We start from the raw sequence: 15,269 nt of genomic DNA, 5'->3' as shown, positions 1-15,269 counted from the left end.
TCGAACTGGACTCGAACTAGTGACCTACCGCTTTCTAGGCGGACGCTCTACCAACTGAGCTACAGAGGCATGGAGAAATTGCCGACGAAATGTTCTCTACATTGCTTTATACTGTAATTCAAACTGTTGATATGTTATCAAAATAAACTGAACCTGAAGGCTTTAGCAATTTGATAGTATTATGAAAGGGTCAGTTATCAGCAAATCAATTTCATAAATAGCAATATCCAGAATTAAATTATTTTAATAAAAAATCTCGTTAACATGTTACAATGCAACAGTTCACCTTCATAATATTTCCAATACATTTTCATAATTTTGGAAATGTTAATTTTGTTTCTATTCAGAAATGCCTCCTTTGAATTCTCTACAGTCTTCCTGTAATACAATTTTTAGTCTGCCATTGGTAGGACGCTTTGTTATCCTCGCACTACTGTCTTAATCTTAGTTTTATTTTAGGAAGGAAGAAATCATACATCCTTTTTGGTGCCCAAATTTATTACTCTTCGAATTATAATTTCTATTGCAATAAGATATAAGAAATTTTTATTTTATATCACAATTCAGATTTAAAACTAAAAGAAAATTAAAGAGCAAGAAAAGAATGAACCTCAAAAGAACTCAATAATATAAAAGTGCTAAAGTCATCCATGAGAATCAAATTTTTACAGTCATATTTAATAAGAAAATCAGAAAATATTAACTTAATGGAAATTTCTTCATACAACTGCAGAATAGGTGGATGACGAGTTAAAGGCAGAAAGGAAAAAGTTACAGGCATTTTTCTGCCTTTAACTGGTTCAAATTCATTAAAAATTTTCCTCCTCGAACTGGACTCGAACTAGTGACCTACCGCTTTCTAGGCGGACGCTGTAGAAACTGAGCTACAGAGGTAGAAAAAATTGCCGACGAAATGTTCTTCACATTGCTTTATACTGTAATCCACATGATTACTAAGTATTGTTAACATTGAGTTATGCAATCTACAGTTTAAAACTCACAATCACAAGAACATATTATATAAATAGGTACTGTGCGTATTACACTAACATTTTATGAATTTACTAATACAGCGTGTAGTTGTTAAATTAATAAGTAACTAAAGATAACTACACAACTATCAATAAAAAATTGTTTTCAAAAAAGCTTTATAAAAAATTATAAAATTATTTTATTTTTAAAGAAATTATTCTTTCAAGTCTTTTAATACTAAACATTTTGACTTTCATGTAAGTTGGCAAGCATTATAGCGGGTAGTTACTGTTCATAGTATTAATTAATACTATGTGTGTATTACTAAGCTGTGTATTAATTAATACAGTGGCATTATTAACCATCGAACTACTTATATATAAAGGGTATCCGTGGCTGTAAGTAACCACCAAGCGAGATGCTAGAATGCCTCTGGACCAACCAAGAACACAAATTTTTGAAAAGAAAGTGCTTATTAGTTTCACTTTGTCCGTCCGTACAAAACTCTAAACACTTGAAGATAGAAATCTGAAATTATATATGCACATAGATCTTTACTAGAAACTTATTTCCGTAGAAAAACATTTTTACCCATCCCCCCTTTCCCCTAATATAAAAGTTATACCCCTAAAAATCTAAGACTGCCATTAACTGTTTATTGCAATGAACCTATAATAATTTTTTAAATTTTGCAAAACACAGAAAAGAGGTTGGTTAAAAAAACAAAATGGCCGTTAAAACTTACCGTTATCTAAAATCCATTTTTGCGAAATTTTTCTTGTTAGCTTTTTCTAGGTTGTAGGAGCCTGAAATTTTAACAGCTTTAAGACGCTAGTAAATAATTCATTTCGTTAGAAGAAAATTTTTTTCCATCAACATCCCTCTCAAGTTATCGTCTCTTGAAATTTGTAATATTTGAATTTTGGTACCTCTTCTTTCCGAAAACTCAAGCTTTTTAAAATTTCTATAAACATAAAAAACTAACGGTAAATTCCGTGTCATTAAAAAGTCTATTATAAGCTACTTTTGTCTGTCGGTTTGTCGGTATGTGTGTGCACGTGTGTAACAGATTGAAATTTCATATATAAGTTCCATTCGACCGTATGCGAAAACTACAAACGTTGGAGGAAATCAGGTGTGAGCAACTGGACGTTTACTAACAACTCAGGAGTGAGCAACTGGAGGTTTATATAACAATAAATAATCAACAAATTTCATTGGAATTTAATATTTAAATTCAAGGTGTTAAAATAATGAATCTGTTTCATATGATACTTTGGAAATATCAGGGCTCGGAAAGTGAGCTCTTCTGGGTTCTTACCAGAAGTTATTGACGAACTTTTCGTATAATTCGGACTGTCCAAAATAAAACTCTACTAAGAGTAAAATTCACATTTTCCTACGTATGTTAACTAAAAGCTTATTTGTGTCCTTAAAATTGTAAAGAAGACGTATTTTCATAATCTTATGGAATACTTTTACTAATCTAGACATTGGGGTCGGTTATGTTCTGACCACATCAGATTTTTTATTATAGTTGTAACGTACCACAGAAATTGCATATTTTTGCATAAATTGATTAAAACAAAAGTAAAAAGCGATTGGTATAATAGGCAGTGTAGCCTTAAAAAAATCTGATATGGTCAGCACATAACTGACCGCAATGTATATTACCCAGTTTAGTGATGGTGTTGCAGAAGATTATGTTGTAGAATGTCTTTTGAAAACTTTCTTTCAATGTTAAGGAATATAGCAAAGTTTTAGTTAAGTAATGTTAAGGTTTTAGTTTACATATCTGGAAAAGTCTTAATTTGGCTCTCAATAGAATTTTGCTTTGTACCACCCGAGTTCCATGAAAAGTCTACCAATCAGTTTCGTTAGCTACAAAAACTTAAATATCAAATTCAAAAAATTCCATCAATCCATTACGTAGATATTACAAAAATGTAGAATCGGCCCTTATTTCGGTTTTCGAGCTCTGATCTTTCTAGAAAATTTATAAATATATTATTTTAGCGTCCCGAATTTGAGTATTAAATTTCGAGCAAATTGGTTGATTAATTTCTCTTTAAATACGCAAAAATTTAAAATCGCCCCGCAAAAAACTCCGGTTCCCGACGTCTGATATATAACAAAAGTTAATCAAACCATGTCGCATCCAAATTAAATTCACATATAAAATTTCATGAAAATCGGTTCAGCCGAGCTAAAGGTATACGCGTACACACATGAAAGATAGACCGACATCTTTCTAAATATAGTTTATTTACGCTTCCCTACTATGGAGAAGTGCGTTCCCACCGAAAAATCAACAACCGAAATTTGGTGCCATCACAAAACCTCCCATATTGCATGCAATGCGGTCGGTAAAAAAATGTGTTTTCCTACTTAGAAAAGATTTTGTAAATAAAAATCAAAATAAAAATCTTGTTGCATTGGCATCAATCATGAAAGACACGTATAACGGTGTTCTGGCAAGATCCAAACGTAAACAATAATTTAAATTGCTTTATGGTAGCATAAGTTTAATCTTTTTAAGTTTATATTTTACCCTTATAGCGCCCCAAATTCATTTAAGGCGTGAACCTAAATTGCTTGTAAACTACTCCATAACAGCGATTAAAGAAACTGACCTAAAGTGTCAGTTTCTCAAATCGCAACAAGTAGTTTTCTACAATATTATTATTTCAGGTATTAATTACCAAAATTAACAATTTAGTTAATACCTATCACCTTATTATATAAATTGCTGAAAAAAGACTTGGTTAGAATAACATACTTAGAATGAATATTCGTGAAATATAAATGAATTTTAAGACCTCATTTTATTAAAAATTTCTTATTAAAATTTCAACGAAAATAAAGTTGGATCAAATCAAAGGTTTGCCTTGCAGCACTTTTCTTTTCAACAAGTGAAAAAACTGCTTATAAAAACAATCTAGCTATACCTACTACACTATTAAAATTACTTTTTACCGACCGTATACAATAGGTAGGTTATATGATGGCAACAAATTTTGTATATCTTCATGGTAGGGAAGTGTCAGTCCGTGTGTGCATGCGTGTATCTCAAGTTCAGCTGAACCGATTTGGATGAAATTTTATATGTAAGTTTATTTCGACCATGGCAAGGATTGAATATATCTGGAACTTTTGGAATATATCTGCCCTCGGGAGCTGCCCTTTTGAGCAGGTCTGTTTTATATTTTTGACCATATCTACGGAACGAATTGATGGAATTTCTTGAAATTTGATATTTGAGTTCTGGTAGCTAGAAACTAGCTGGCGAGCATTTCAGGGAGTTCGGGTTGCACAAAGCGAAACTGTACTAAGACCCAAATTTCCATTTTTCTAGGTGCTTACTAATGTCCTAAAAATTGGAAACAAGTATTTAACAGACTTTTTATAATATTCTGCAATACTTTCACTTAACTAGACAATACACATTGCGGTCGATTATGTGCCGACCAAATTAGATTTTTTTATTTTTTTTTTTATATACGAAACTATTTCATTAAGGGTTTCATATATTTAGGATGAGCAATTTATGCGGTCTTTGAAATAAACCAAAAATAAATTTAAAGAGACGTTAATATAATGCTCAATTTTAAGGATTAATAGCATGAGCTAAGAAAAATAATTTTAGTTTTTAATGGCATGGAATTTACCGATAGTTTTCTGCGTTTGTAGAAATTTGAAAAAGTTTTCGGTTTCGGAAATATAAGGAGCCAAAAATTCAAATTTTACAAATTTCGAGAGACGATAACTCAAGAGAAGGTGGAGGTGAAAATTTTCTTCAAGAAAATTTTCACCTCCACCAAAAGAAAAGAGCTATTTATTAGTATCTAAAAGTTTCTAAAATTTCAAACTTTTATAACCTGTGGTCTAGAAGAAAAACGACATCAAAAATTTGAAAAAAATGGATTTTAGAAAACGATAAATTTGAACGGCCATTTTGTTTTCCTTAAGTTCAATTATAGGACGCCGTGGTGGAAGAATACAGTCACTATATTTCTGCGATTGCAAAATTTGAGAAATGATTATGTTTTCCCTGCAATTAAAAGTTAAAAAATGCCGTTTTTTCGATCTTAGGGGGGTATAATATTTAAAGAAGGGGAGATAGGTAAAAATTTTGTTCCACGGAAATAAGTTTCTAGTAAAGATCTATGTTCATATAAAATTTCAGCTTTCCATCTTCAAGGGTTTAGAAGTTTTGTAAACATGTCCACGGACGGACAGGCGGATGGACGGACGGACAGAGTGAAACTAATAAGCACTTTTTTGAAAAGTTTTTGGAAAAGTGCTTAAAAAACTCAAATACTTAATTTGTTCAAGAATTAAAGTTTTAAAGCAGATAAAGTAAATTTAAGAATATTATTAATATTCTGGTAAAAGTTCGGTTGTGATACTGGTAAATCTAGTAAAAACGCCAAAAATATTCTTACCGAAATTTGCAGACAATAACAATTTATTATAAATTTTTAAAAAATTTTGAAACACGATTTTTTCCTAAATTTTTTCATGATAGAATATCTTTGTATTCAACTTTGCCTAACTCCAGGAGAAATATGTAACAATATATATGAAATAATACTTTTGGTGTTAGTTCATGGTTCAATTTTTTCTTGGTCATGAAAATTAACTTATTAAATTTACGCTTAGCATTAAGCGCTATAAAAAGGAACATTTGCTATGATGAAAACATTTATGAGGACATTTTCTTGTAGCAATGTTTTGATGTTCATTATGCGCTTAATATTAGCTGTGGTAATACGACTTTCGGAAATGTTTCAAAACGTCTGATCCAACAGATCTAACATTTCCTAATTATTTTAAATATTTTTCAAAATTGCTCTTGTTACACTCTTCATAAGAAGTGCTTTGAAATATATCTTTGATGGGCGGTAGTAGGAGTATAAGTCAAAAATATCAACTTTTCACTAGAGCAAAAAAACTTAATAAAACTGTTCACTTTTGCTTTGAACAATATATTTAAATGCATTTGTTTCAAAGGTTTGTAAGTGTCGTAGCGCTATGAATTTTTGATAGAAGATGTATTTTGAGCTCTAGATTACATTGGTGTACTTTTCAGGTTTTTGCAAAAAATTGACTTATACTCCTACTACCGCCCATCAAAGATATATTGTTATTGAATATAAAAACATATAAAAGAAAATTAAAATAAAGTTTTTTGTAACACAAAATAAGAGTTTTGCACTAAAAACACACTAAAAACGCTAAAAAAAACGCATATCTAATGTGACTGTAAACCTTTTCGATGGTCATATTTCTGCTTTGAAAATAAAATATTTCATAACTCGCAATAAATTGTCCAAAACTAGATTAAGGTATATTTTTTGCTACAAAATACGTGCAAAATTATTGTTGAACTTTGTTCATACTTATTTAGAAACAATTCAATGATGCAGTATTCGTAATATCATATAACCGAGGGTTTGTAGAACTTCTTAAGTTTTGTTTTTAATTTAATAGTTATCGAAAAATAAACATGAAAAAAAATTTAATTTCATATAATCTCAAATCAATGATTCTTAACCTTTAGATGTACAGCACTGTTTCCAACGTGAAAATGTACTTTCGCACCCCAAAAACCAATTCATTTTTCACAGAGAAAACAAATATTAATTCAAAATTTTGAAGTTTGGTCAAACCAACAGTTTGTATTGTAGAACTTTTCGCTTCAACAACTGAAAATACTGATTTGAAAAACAATCGATGTATACCATACTTATATTAAAATTTTTTTCATTCACATACGAAAATTACATATTTCTAGGATCGCAAATTTTTAGGATGAACAATTTATGCAGTTTTTGAAACAAAGAAAAAATTATTTTAAAGAGGGGTCAACACAATGCTTGTTTTTAATGGTTACTTACGTGAGTTAAAAAAAAGTAATTATATTTTTTAATATCATGGAGTTTACCGTTAGCTTTCTGCGTTTATAGAAATTAAAGCTTGCGGTTTCGGAAATATAAGGAGTCAAAAATTCAAATTTTATAAATTTCAAAAGGCGAAGTTATGAGAGGGGTTCGGAGCTGGAAAAAATTTTTTTCTAACGAAATGAACTATTTGTTAGTGCTAAAGCTACTAAAATATCAGGCTCCCACAACCTGGGGTCTAGAAGAAAAAAGACATCAAAAATTTGGAAAAAACAGATTTTATCTAACGGTAAATTTTAACGGCCATTTTGCTTTTTTAAATAGAAGAAGCAACCCACTGCTTTTCTGCATTTGTAAAATTTGAAAAACGCATATAGTTCTTCATATAGTGTTTAGAAAGTTTATATCTTTTAGAGGAGTGGAGATAGCTAAAAATTATGTTTTACGAAAATTAGTTTCTAGTAAAGATGTATGTACATATAAAATTTCAGGTTTCTTTCTTCAAGGGTGTAGAAGTTTTGTAAACAGACACACGGATAAACGGACGGACTGAAACTAAAACACTTTTTTCAAAAATTTGTTGGAGAAGTGCTAAGAAGAACACAAAAAGGCTATTTGATGTCATCATCACACAACCGACCGCAATGTGCATTGTCTAGTTAAGTGAAAATGTTACAGAAGATTATAAAAATTCCTTTTAAACACTTCTTTTAAATTTTTAGGGTGTTAGTAAGCTTTTAGTTAACATAGCTGGAAAAATTTAAATTTGGCTCTTAGTAAAGTTTCGCTTTGTATCTGCAGTAGTAATACATTTACATGGATTCCTTACATAAATTTCAGTTAATCGTTTAGTTTTTAATTAGAATTTGAAATAAGTAAACAGTTTGCAATACCACATTACTTTATTGCCTTCTCAGCTACAACTAATCCAACATATCCTTTTGATATCTTCAGGCTTAAATTTTTTATGGAAATTCGTGAAAAAATTAAACTGCATTAAATTGTTTTTTGGGGTTTGTTTTGCGTGCTTTTTATGTAATTTTGATTAGGATAATTTGTTAATATATTTTTATGTTTTGGACCATTTCTCATTATTTGTTTTCCATGGGAAAAAATGAATTCAAGAATACAGTTAAAATAGCGACATTATTTAATCTAAATCCAGACTGAGTACCATATGGTTAGCTATACTATTGGGCATTATTATTGACCAAAAACTAGTTGCTCAAAAACAGAATCTTTCGAAAAAAATTAATCAATATTAAAATTAAATAAAATTCAAATATGTATGTACAAACGGAAAACAACGCTATAAGGTCCTTTCACGAGATCGTATTAAATTTTAACTCAGTCATCTTATTAAAAAGTAATAAGGACAAACTTATAAACATGAACCTTTTTTCTCAGCCAGAACTATTATTTAACTTCTTCGCAAGTCTTTTTAATTTTAACTTATACAACTTTGAAGTATATTTTAACTTATACTTCGACGTGGTCAAAAAATAACTAAGTTATTTTCTAATCAAGCTTTTTAAAACAACCTTCGAGGCTTAGTATTTATTGATTTTAAGTGAATTACGTCTTGTTAATTTTTGTCTAAATAGACACATCATCAAAATTTTATGACTTCATACAGTTACATGTAACTGAAATAATTCAATGAAGTATAAATAGATGAATTTGGTGTTGGAACATAAGAAAGTAGGCAAACAACAATAAAGGGTTGCCACAATTTTAAAAGCTTAATCAAAATAAATTTTTAGCACTTTTCCAAAAATTTTTTGAAAAAAAGTGCTTATTAGTTTCACTCTGTCCGTCCGTCCGTGGACACTCTTTTTGTTTACAAAACTTCTACATCCTTGAAGATAGAAAGCTGAAATTTAATACGCACATATATCTTTAATAGAAACTTATTTTCGTAGAACAAAATTTTTACCTATCTCCCCCCTCTGAAGTTATAGCCCCCCAAAACCCTAAAAATGGCCTTTTTCAACTATTTGTTGCAATGAAACCATAAGCATTTTTCAAATTTTGCAAACACAAAAAAGCAGCTGCTTGCTTCCCCTAGCGCGGTATACTATAGTTAAACTTTATAAAAATAAAATGACCGTTCAAATTTACCGTTATCTAAGGTCCGTTTTTTCCAAATTTTTGATGTCGTTTTTCTTCTAGACCCCAGCCTGTGCAAGCTTTAAATTTCAGAAACTTTTAGACATTAACCAATAGTTCATTTCGTTAAAAGAAAATTTTTTTCCATGTCCACCCCCTCTCAAGTTATCGCCTCTTGATATTTGTAAAATTTGAATTTTTGACACCTTATAATTCCGAAACCACAAGCTTTTTCAAATTTCTATAAACGCAAAAAGCTAACGGTAAATTCCATGACATTAAAAAATATAATTATTTTTCTTAACTCACACAATTAACCTTTAAAATCGAGCATTATGTTAACCCCACTTTATATTAATTTTTGCTTTATTTCAAAGACTGCGTAAATCGCTCATCCTAAATATATGCAATCCTAGAAATAGTTTTGTAAATGAATGAAAATAATTTTAATAGTGTGATAGGTATACATAGACTGTATTTAAAAGCAGAATTTTCATTTGTTGAAAGGAAAAGTGCTACAATACAAACCATTGGTTTGACCCAACTTTATTTGTTTTATTGTTCCTTTTGAACCGCCCAATTTGTCAATAAAAATTGCACAATACTAAACAACATAAAGCTTTAGTTTTTTATATATTTTGCTTCCTAAATTAAGAGACGCATCTAATAAAATAAACAATATATTTGACTGGTTGGCTTGATTATTATTGATTAATTACGAAATGCCTAACCTGATTCATTTGTTTTTAAGAGGAAATTACCATTTCTCATTTTAACGCCATCTTTTGTATCACCTAATATTGCCGATACGCTAAATTTTAAAATCGGTTTTGATATTTGAGTATCCTTTAATAATGTTGTTTCTTTTGTGTTTAAATCACAAATCATTGTCATATTATCGTCACTATCAACAACAACGCTACAGCATTTATCACATTTAAATTCATTTAATTTTTTATCAATATTATTTTTTAAAATATTTTTAGTATTTGTGTTGGTTAACGCATAAAAATTTCCACAGTCACTACAACATAATTCATTAGTTTTTTGAAAATTTTTTAAAATTATGCTAGTGTTGTTGCTAATTGAATTTAAGGGTGATAATGAAGAATATTGTCTTTTATATAAATTGTTGTTATTGAAACTTCCACAATTGTTGCTGCCACTAGTATTATTATTATTATTGGAATTATTATTGCTATTATCATTAAAATTGTTATTATTATAATTATTATTATTATTACTATCATTATTATTATTATTATTATTGTTATTATTATTATTAATATTATTAATATTATTGTTATTACTATTATTATTATTATCATAATTATTATTATTATTATTATTATTATTATTATTATTATTATTATTATTATTATTATTATTATTATTATTATTATTATTATTATTATTATTATTATTATTATTATTATTATTATTATTCTTATTATTTTTATTATAATTATTATTAATGTTATTATTATTATTTTTATTATTACTATTATTATTATTATTATTATTATTATTATTATTATTATTATTATTATTATTATTATTATTATTATTATTATTGTTATTATTCTTAGCATTACTTATATCATTGTTGTTTTTTTTAATTGATGGCAGGTACATGTTATACTCCCGGATATTCTTCAAAAGCTTCTCACTGTCTGAAATGTTATCAACAGTCATTTTTTTCATATTAAATTGATTTAAATCATATTTAGAATGTTTCTTTTGTTTTTCTAATGTAGATTCGTCAAACAAATTATCATTCATATCTTGATCAGAATAGTTTAAAATTTCCTCAACATCTGGTGATGAGCTCGCAGATAAGTTATTGTTATCATCATGTAATGTTGTATTGTTATTATTATTTTTAACGTTAGTTGGGGAATATGTGGAAACTGAATATTTTGAGTCTAATGAGCTAGTTGTATCCCTTGATTCTTCACAATCTGATAATATTAAGTCTGCATTATCATTTTTATCATTTAAAATATTATCTACCAAAAATGCTGTAGACATTGTTTTTTAATTATTATAATTGAATCAAACAAAGTTTCTTAGTTAAAATTGCAAAATAAATTGAATAAAAATAAATTTTTCTTTTATGAATTTTAGAAATACATAATTCACTGCTTTTAAAATGTGTCATACAAATTACTGAACTATTAATTATTTGATTATGAAAAAATCGACTTATGAATAAAACTTTCTTTTATAATATTATAATTATTAGCTAGATTGTAAATACACTTGCCGTAACAAAATAGATATGTTTTTTTGGCACAAGTTTCGCAATCCACGATATTTCACGGAACTGAGTTTCAGTATGTAAACGTTTACAAAATACTATTGATCTATAATAATATTTATTCATTCAAAATAGATGTACTCTGCTGAATATTTGAACACGCGCAGTTCGAAAAAATTTATTCGTCTTGACTTTATTTGTTTGTATACATAAACTTATTAAACATTCGTTGCTTCCTCTGTTTGTATTAAAAAAACAAAAATACATTGCAAATTTAATTTATGGTCTTTGCTTCAATGTATACAATTAACTTATGTGCTGTGCATCGCATATTTTCGGCATATTCGTAATATAAAAATAAAGTACAATAATGCTATTATAAATAAAGACATTTACTAAAAAAATAAAAGAAACATAAACAAATCTTAATACTCAATTACTTGATTTTTGTCATACATATATATGAAAACCCATCCCATTATGTGAGAGTAAATAAAAAAGGATGTGCGCTTGCCAGCACAAAAATATTATGTACTGTGCTAAGTAGTGAAGTGTTGTTTTACGAAGAGAAATAGCAATAAAATGGGCCATTTTTATTCGTCATAATTTTATTTAAATTCAAATATAACTAAAAATGAATAAAACACGTGGAAGTAAAAAAATGTACATAATTGAAACACATATTAATATGTACGTGCTTGTATGATATTTATATACATATGGGCGGGTTATTATTTTATTTGAGAGTGTTTGCTATATCTTAAAGTTTTGTTATTAATTTTGAAATAACATATAAGACACTGTCTGTTTGAATTTTAAAATATTACTTGTCTGTTTCTTTTAGTTCTTTATTTATATTAGTATATATCTAATATTTTAGTACATATTTACCGACCGTATTGTGTAAACAACAGGTAGGTTATGTGATAGCAACAAATTTTGCATATCGAGTTTTCGGTGGGAATGCACTTCTCCATAGTAGGGAAGTGTAAGTAAACTATTTTTAGCAACCTGTCGGGCAATCGGTCTGTCGGTCTGTTGGTCTGTCGGTCTGTGTGTGGACGCGTGTATCTCAAGTTCTGCTGAACCGATTTTGATGAAATTTTATATGTAAATTTATTTCCACCATGGCACGGATTGATCAACTTTTGGAATATATCAGGCATCAGGAACTGCACTTTTTAGCGGGCCTGTTTTACATTTTTGAACATTTTGAAGAAAGTATTCATCAGATTTATTGAAATTTCATATATGAGCTTTGCTCGATCGTCCGCAAAAATTGCTAACTTTTGAAAGAATTCAGGCATCAGCAACTGGACGTTTACTACGGGCCAAATGTACATTTTTGCGTATATAAAGAAAAATAATCAACCGATTTCATTGAAATTTAATATATGAATTCCTCATATTAAAGCAATGAACATATAAATTTTTTGGAAAGATCAGGGCTCGAAAACTGATTTGCGGGCCGATTTTACATTTTTCACCATATCTACGGAACGAATTGATGGAATTTCTTGCAATTTGATATTTGAGTTCTGGTTGTTACCGAAACTAACTGGCGAGCATTTCAGGAAATTCGAGTAGCGCAAAGCGAAACTCTACTAAGAGCCAAAATTTACATTTTTCTAGGCATGTTAACTATAAGTTTACTAATGTCCTAAAAATTGGGAAGAAGTATTTAAAAGACATTTTTATAATATTCTGTAACCCTTTCGCTTAACTAGACAATATACAATGCGGTCAGTTATGTGCTGACCACATCAGATTTTTTCTATTATATTATACGAAGTTCATATAACTACAAATTATGACTTGATTAGTGTTAAAAAAGCTGTATAATATATAAGATATTGAACTTTATAAACCATATTAATTAGGCAATAAATAAAACTCAATAGTTTGTTATTAAAGTGGCTAAACAAGTTTCATATTGGAGTTCAATTACTTGCAGTCCCTATTATAAAAAGGATTAAAATAAAGGTAGTTTATCGTATGAAACAATTGTTTCATACGTTAGTTCATACGTTCAGTTTGCAAGCTTTCAAAATTTAAGAAAGCTTTAAGAAAAGGCTAAGCTTCATATTTTTATTTATTTCAAAAATCTGTTAGTTATAATATACATTAGCATAAAATAAAAGAAAGAATAATTATAAAAGCACTAACCTATACTTAAGTTAAATTAAAATAAAGTTGAAAGTGAAAATGTAGTAAAAAAAAGAAAGAGAAAAAGGATAAAAAATAGAAAATAAAGAAAGTAATTTTGCTTAGAAAATATTAGAAAACGAAAAAAAATCAAAATTTTACAATTAAGTACCAAGAGAAAACAAATATCACCGAACAAATAATTAATTCGTCAAAAAATAGGCCTGCAATTTTCTACAGCAATTGTTTTTTCTCCTAATGTATAATGGAAGGCTTTTCTATACAAAAGTTTTACTCATGAAGAATGATAAGTTCCTTTTCTGAGCTGATTGACGGGCTATATGATATACTGTAGAACTAATCCTCTTAAGCTTATTTGTAAGAAAAACTTTTTCAATGATACAGTCAAAAAATTTGATGAAACATACGTTGAAAAAGTTCAAACGTTATTCTTACAAATACTTTCAATAGTTTCAATTTTCATCTATTAAATTTGTCTGAGACATACTACTGCCTATAGGCCGAAGACAATTAAGAATGGGATCATTCTGTTTGGGAATAGAAATGTTATTTGAGTATTCACAACCAGTGAGAAAAGAGGAAGCTGAAACAAGAGCAGTAAAAAGCGGGTTAAGATCGGAATTCTAATGACTTTAATCAAGTTTTAATCGAAACCCACAGGATTTTATCACGTCTTCGAATTGGTATCCACGTATGTAACAAGAAGAAGAAGCATAGATTTTTCCCTAGAAACGCCTTTTAACCCAATTTTTTTACGCTGCTTCAAAAACTCTTAGATCCGTGGGAATGCCTAACCACATAATTCGTAGCTTTAGCCTATCTACAAGGAGTGTAGCTTCATTACAGGAAGTACGGTAAAATGAATCCTTGTTAGCCCGTCTCTACGCTACCAAACAGAGCAGGCTTCAGCAGCTTTGTAAGATCAATAATTTCCCGAGTAAAGTTTGAAAAATGGTTAGCCAATGAACACTGATGTATAAGGGAAGGGAACAAGTTTTTTGCAAAATATTGTTGCTCACGAGACAAAATTTATTATTAACATCAACAACAAAATGCAGAAAGTGCTCTGTAAAATGAGTTGGATTATTAGAAATCGTATTGCATAATTTTCGTAAATCCTGAACCAAAATACTGAATCAGTAGGTGAGTTAACAGGAACATTGTACAACAGATAAATGAAATCATGGTTAAAAATTCCAATCCGATAAACCGTTTGGGATTTCATATTTTAACAATAATTATAATATTAATAATAATAATCAAACCTTATTTTCATTAACTTAAACTAGTAAGTAATGTACGAACAAACAGAATTCAAAATAGACTTGCAAATATAAAATATATAAAAATTCAAGATAACTACAAATTCATAAAATTTATGTATTCTACAAAACTAAAACTAGACTTAACATTTAGATGAAAACAGTTAGCAGAACTTTAATATCAAAAGGAAATGAGTTGAACACACCACCGCAATGTAAAAATTTGAAAATATTTGAAAAACATTGTGTACCAAATAAATTGAAATTAAAAATAGTGATAATGAATACAAGACAAATTAAAAATAAATTGATATTATAATAATATTCAAAATTGTAAAATAATAGTTATATTAAAAATAAGCATCAAATTACTAGAACCAGAATAGATTCAGTTGAGTCATGCTTAGAAGCACAGAACCAATTCTTAAGAAGCTTAATAACAGATCCTAGTCTCATTTCACATCTGTCTTCAAAGGGTAAACTATTAAACAACCGTAGAGCCGTTGATAAATAAAAATTATCACAGTGAGACAGCTTCTGAGTACCGTTACCAGGTGACTAGAATTAAAACGCAAAGTGTAGTTTGCATAAGTTCCA

General features: G+C 28.7%; 1 protein-coding gene across 1 annotated transcript in view; it reads right to left on the bottom strand.

Annotated features, from left to right (window-relative positions):
• The window catches only part of LOC129616344 (hybrid signal transduction histidine kinase L), a 56,489-nt gene extending 45,474 nt beyond the window's left edge, over positions 1–11,015 (bottom strand). The window contains exons 1-2 of the mRNA XM_055531963.1: positions 10,753–11,015; positions 9,746–9,903 (exon numbers count right to left, since the gene is read on the bottom strand). Of these exons, the coding sequence (XP_055387938.1) occupies positions 9,746–9,903; positions 10,753–11,015 (421 nt within the window). The remainder of the gene's footprint in view (positions 1–9,745; positions 9,904–10,752) is intronic.
• Positions 11,016–15,269: the final 4,254 nt, after the last annotated feature.

The sequence above is a fragment of the Condylostylus longicornis genome, unplaced genomic scaffold, assembly GCF_029603195.1.
Source record: "Condylostylus longicornis isolate FDR11 unplaced genomic scaffold, ASM2960319v2 ptg000184l, whole genome shotgun sequence".
Lineage (NCBI taxonomy): Eukaryota > Metazoa > Arthropoda > Insecta > Diptera > Dolichopodidae > Condylostylus > Condylostylus longicornis.
The sequence above is the reverse complement of the archived record's forward strand: the minus strand, read 5'-3'. Positions and strand labels throughout refer to the sequence as shown.